Below are 6,000 nucleotides of genomic sequence, written 5' to 3' on the forward strand. Positions count from 1 at the left end.
TTCATCCCTCACCATAACAGGGGTGTCCAGCCAACCATTTCTGCATATTGCAAAACTTTCCTAGTGCCCTTTGTACAAGTGATGAAGTGTTAGAGGATGAGCTGGAGTGGGGTATGATGAAGGATGCTGATGAGTTGTAAGGATTGGAAACTTGCTTTCTAAGTGTTAAACAAATGTTATTTAATTTATCCTGAAATTTATTCTGAGAGTACCACACAAACAGAAATATCTGACTTTTTAATGCTTATTTATTAATAAAAGCTGTTTTCAGTACTATATCCTTCAATTTAATTTTCAACTTAATTATTACTTTTATTGCAATCATCATATTACTTACTAACCATGCTTAATATTGTGCAATTGCATTTCTATCCTCATTTTAGAATCAAAGAGTCTCTTGTCCAATGTATTAATTTTCAAATTATCTCTTATCCATACTTTAGTTTCAAAATGACCTTTGTCCAAATTAATTTCTCACATTATAGCAGAACTGATGAGTAGGTACAGACAATATTGGGAAAAAATATAACTGATGACACAAGGAATATCAAGAAAGGATTTCCAAGGGGTCTGATCGAGATTTTAGGTCTGAAAACGTTTTTAGTTATTTACCACAAATTTAGGAAAGTGGACAAAAGTCATTTTGAAAATAAGCTACTCATATAGAGGATGGTATTAATATTTAAAATCAAAATCCTGGCAGCCGGACTACATCAGCAGCTTTCTACCAATATGTCCACCGAAGTTTTACTTCAAATAATTGATACCTATGATGGAGAGTACTGAACAATTTTTGGCCTGTGAATCTCACCATATCTCTACAATCAACTTTATTGAGATATACAGTGCCATAAGCCCAACGGTAATATTCCATACATTGAATGTTCAACTCCTTTCTCATCTAACAATGTAGCCAACTGAGAAGAGAGTTAGGGTTTTATTTGTTCCAGAGCCAAATGTACTAAGCATTATTCCATTCTTCTGAAATGAGAATAGCTATCACTTTGGAATTGCTAGTTTTGACCATCCTTATGAACAGTGCTCACAGTTCACCAACTACACAACCAAGCAAACTGGCCATGTGGTTAGGATCATGGAGCTGTAGCCAACTGAGAAGAGAGTTAGGGTTTTATTTGTTCCAGAGCCAAATGTACTAAGCATTATTCCATTCTTCTGAAATGAGAATAGCTATCACTTTGGAATTGCTAGTTTTGACCATCCTTATGAACAGTGCTCACAGTTCACCAACTACACAACCAAGCAAACTGGCCATGCGGTTAGGATCATGGAGCTGTGAGCTTGCATTTGTGAGATGATGGGTACAAGATTGTCTTCAGTGGTTTCCCATTTACACACCAGGCAAATGCTGGGGCTGTACCTTAATTAAGGCCACAGCCACTAGATTCCCATTTCTAGCCCTTTCCCATCCTTATGCCCCAAAATCCTTTGATGTGTTAGTACGACATTAAACCAAGAGAAAAGAACTATGCATGTAGCCTATATCACACAGCAAAGCAACAGGCAGGAACTTAAAAAGAAAGTTTACCTATAGTTGAATTTTCTGTTAATTTCCTTCTATGCTCATTCAGCTGAAGAAGATTTACATCATGAACCTTTGGCTCCCAAGGATGACAGACAACAGATATTCCTAATGATGCTGCAGCTTTTGGAGCTTTCTCTCGAATAATAGATGAAAAATCTTGATCATATACATAGTCTCCACACTGGAAGCACATTATCATTCCATATGCTAATTCTACAGCTGAAATATAAAATATCAAAGACATATTACCACAAATAAAATATGATACCATGATTTAATTCCAGTACTCAAAACCAAGGATAATTTATTAAATAGTTTGAAATAAGAAACTATTTTAGTAAGGGTAATAGAAGTTTACCAACTAAGCGACACTTCTACAATTGTAAAAGCAAAATGTGAACTACCTAAGAAATGTTTTTTGAGCATGGCATGTTCCTTTATATGTCCAGCAGTATAACATCCAAAATATATGCAATGAAGACATGAATGTAGACGAGGTCCGAAGTTTTTGCATACGAAACAGAACGCCGAACTAGCCTGAAATAAGAAAGTAATTTACAACATTGTCACAATAATTAAAGACATTTATTGGAAGTGATTGGGTTACGGGGAGAGAAGGAAAAGGTACGCACACAACAATTCACAAAAAATGAGCAGTAAGGTCTAATGACATTCATATCTTAAAAAACACCTGACAAGACGCGAGATAAATAAGAAATATCCTCCTGGTTTTCTCTTTGTTACTTTTCAAAAACTCAATTTGAGTTAGGTGACGAATCATACCTTCCTTATCCGGGCTTCAGCTGATGAGCATGCTATAAAATGGGTGTATATCATTTCATAAGTTTTCGTACCCCTTAATGATTTATAATCATTCAGGTGTATGCAGCCGTTCTCGTTCATCTCAAATAAACACTAATGCAGTAAATATAAATACGAGCTATTTGTTTCGGCTTTGTTTAAATGTAGCCTCCTTCTTCTTGATGTTTTTAGGCTGCTATAATCCGCCCAGTAAAAACACTTGGGTTATATGAAAATCACTCGTTGATCGTGTTGGTCACTGAGACACAGCACTACAGACTGTACATCTGCATTCTGCATGTATAGCCTCCGCTCATGGTGCATAAATATCCAATTCACGGCTGATTAGATTCCTTGCTGCACTCCTTATTAGCAAGGAGAATAATTCTCGTAAGGAGTCTCGATTTCAGAAATAGCCATGCGCTGTCTGTCGGCATTCAACGAAACTATTCGAATGGCGGCAATAGCCGGTGATTTGAGTACTTTTTAAAATATCTGTACATACGAAAATGTAGCAGGAAAATGTAAAATCCTACTCGGAAAGATGTTGCTACAAATAAAATTTATGAACAGCAAACTGTATTTTCCCTTTAAAAAAACCGTAAGCGTACATGGTGATATAAATTTAGAATGTTTCTGTACATTGTAAAAGTGGGCTAGTAGGTCTAATATTATTAGACCATGCAAATAAATAAGCTCTTGACATAAAATTTCCCTCAGGTAGATTATACAAAAAATCGATAGTACTTATAATATAGACTACTTGCTGAATGTATTTATTATTTATAATTATTATGAAAGTTGTTGTCAATAAAACTTGAGGTTAGGTATATTCATAGACCCTAATGATGTTGACAGGGAGGATATATCCATGTAAGACCCATCTGCGGTATTAAAAACGTGTAGAATCTGTTGAAGTAAATAAAAAATTTGTAGGTATATGCTACATATAGCATATTTGAATTATATTTTATGTTGATTTAAAGGTGTCGTCCACGGCATGTTGGATCCCTAACCGAAATTTCGCCCACCGGGTACCGGTACCGAAAGTTTCACCGATTGCTATACCGTACATGCATTCACTTCGAATGCTCTTAATCTGTTTAAACTTGTCACTAATTTTTCGTTAAGTCTAATTGCTGTTATAAATATTTCTTCTACAGAAGGTTTATGAAAATGCTTAAACAATAGGCCTAACCAAACAATCATTCATCCAATCAGTCAATACTAATCTGCATTTAGGGCAGTCGCCCAGGTGGCAGATTCCCAATCTGTTGTTTTCCTAGCCTTTTCTTAAATGATATCAATGAGATTGGAAATATATGGAACATCTCCCTTGGTAAGTTATTCCAATCCCTAACTCAGCTTCCTATAAATGAATATTTGCCCCGATTTGTCCTCTTGAATTCCAAATTTACCTTCATATTGTGATCTTTCCTACAGTACTTTTAAAGAAGCCACTCAAAAATATTCATCTACTAATGTCATTTCACGCCATCCCTCCGCTGACAGTTCGGACCATACCACTTATGATACAGATGTTATGATACCGTATATCATCTGATGGCCAAGCAGGCATCAATTTTTGGTAATGAGACAAAGTCTCTCATAGTGCATTGGCACTACCGGTGGCTCCAAGTAGCCTACGCAGTGGCCTCCACGGTGTGGACTAGCTATCTGTCTTGGTAGGTGTACTGGTAAGCCCAACCTAGCACACAGGGCCGAAATACTGGTAACTAGGAATGCGTTAGCAGGAAAATTTATAATGTCCAACAACGGACCATTTGTATTGGTACCATACCACTTAGTCGAGCAGCTTGTCTTCTTTCTCCCAGTTCTTAGCAGTCCAAACTTTGCAACATTTTTGTAATGCTACACTTCCTCCTCTGCGAACCATGTGACCTTGCCGCGGTGGAGAGGCTTGCGTGTCCCAATGATACAGATAGCCGAGCCGCAGGTGCAACCATATCGGATGGTTATCTGTTGAGAGACCAGACTAACGAATGGTTCATCGAAAGGGGGCTAGCAGCCTAGTAGTTGCAAGGGCGGCAGTCTAGATGATTGACTGATACGGCCTTGTAATAATACTCAACGTAGCTTAGCTGTGTTGATACTGCTACACGGCTGAAAGCAACGGGAAACTACAGCCGTAACTACCTCCCGAGGACATGCAGCTCTCTCTGTATGAATGATGTACTGATGACGGCTTCCTCCCGGGTAAAATATTCCGGAGGTAAACTAGTCCCCCATTCGGATCTCCGGGTGGGGACTACACGAGAGGGGGCGATCATCAGGAAGATGGATACTGACATTCTGCGAGTCGGAGCGTGGAATGTTAGAAGTTTGAATCGTTGTGGTAGGTTAGAGAATCTGAAAAGAGAGATGGATAGGCTAAAGTTAGATGTAGTCGGTATACGTGAAGTACGTTGGCAGGAAGAACATGATTTTTGGTCAGGCGACTACCGAATTATCAACACAAAATCAAACAGGGGAAATGCAGGAGTTGGTTTAATAATGAATAAGAAAACAGGGCAGCGGGTAAGCTACTATGACCAGCATAGTGAAAGAATTATTGTCGTCAAGATAGACACCAAACCAATGCCCACCACAATAGTGCAGGTCTATATGCCTACTAGTTCAGCGGATGATGAAGAAATCAAAAGAATATATCAGGAGATAGATAATTTAATACAATATGTAAAAAGTGACGAGAATCTAATTGTGATGGGAGACTGGAATGCAGTGGTAGGCCAAGGAAGAGAAGGTAGTACAGTAGGAGAATTTGGATTGGGACAAAGGAACGAAAGAGGAACTCGGCTGGTTGAATTCTGCACTGATCATAATTTAGTCCTTGCCAATACTTGGTTCAAACACCACAAACGACGGCTGTATACGTGGACGAGACCTGGAGACACTGGAAGATATCAAATAGACTTCATTATGATTAGGCAGAGATTCAGAAACCAGGTGTTGGATTGCAAAACTTTCCCAGGAGCAGACGTGGACTCTGACCACAACTTGGTCATGAAATGCCATCTGAAGTTGAAGAAATTGAAGAAAGGAAAGAGTGCAAAAAGATGGGATCTAGACAAGTTGAAAGAAAAGAGTGTGAGGGATTGTTTCAAGGAACATGTTGCACAAGGACTAAATGAAAAGGCTAAAGGAAACACTATAGAGGAAGAGTGGAGAGTCATGAAAAATGAAGTCAGTAGGGTTGCTGAAGAGATGTTAGGAAGGAAGAAAACATCAACTAAGAGTCAGTGGATAACTCAGGAGATACTAGACCTGATTGATGAACGACGAAAATACAAGAATGCTAGAAATGAAGAGGGCAGAAAAGAATACAGGCGATTGAAGAATCAAGTGGCTAGAAGGTGCAAGGTAGCTAAGGAAGAATGGCTAAAGGAGAAGTGCAAGGATGTCGAAGGCTGTATGGTCCTGGGAAAGGTAGATGCTGCATACAGGAAAATGAAGGAAACCTTTGGAGAAAGGAAATCTAGGTGTATGAATATTAAGAGCTCAGATGGAAAGCCACTTCTAGGGAAAGAAGACAAAGCAGAAAGATGGCAGGAACATATCCAACAGTTGTATCAAGGTAAAGATGTAGATAAGCATAAGCATAAAGTCAGTTATGTTCAATTCTCTCCCCTGATGGG

At 38.5% G+C, this 6,000-nt stretch overlaps 1 protein-coding gene across 1 annotated transcript in view; it reads right to left on the reverse strand.

Moving 5' to 3' along the window:
* Positions 1-2,446, reverse strand: part of LOC136864939 (ubiquitin carboxyl-terminal hydrolase 22-like) — a 168,797-nt gene extending 166,351 nt beyond the window's left edge. The window contains exons 1-3 of the mRNA XM_068226463.1: positions 2,327-2,446; positions 1,948-2,080; positions 1,547-1,762 (exon numbers count right to left, since the gene is read on the reverse strand). Of these exons, the coding sequence (XP_068082564.1) occupies positions 1,547-1,762; positions 1,948-2,080; positions 2,327-2,446 (469 nt within the window). The remainder of the gene's footprint in view (positions 1-1,546; positions 1,763-1,947; positions 2,081-2,326) is intronic.
* Positions 2,447-6,000: the final 3,554 nt, after the last annotated feature.

This window comes from Anabrus simplex, chromosome 2 (assembly GCF_040414725.1).
Source record: "Anabrus simplex isolate iqAnaSimp1 chromosome 2, ASM4041472v1, whole genome shotgun sequence".
NCBI classification, from domain to species: domain Eukaryota; kingdom Metazoa; phylum Arthropoda; class Insecta; order Orthoptera; family Tettigoniidae; genus Anabrus; species Anabrus simplex.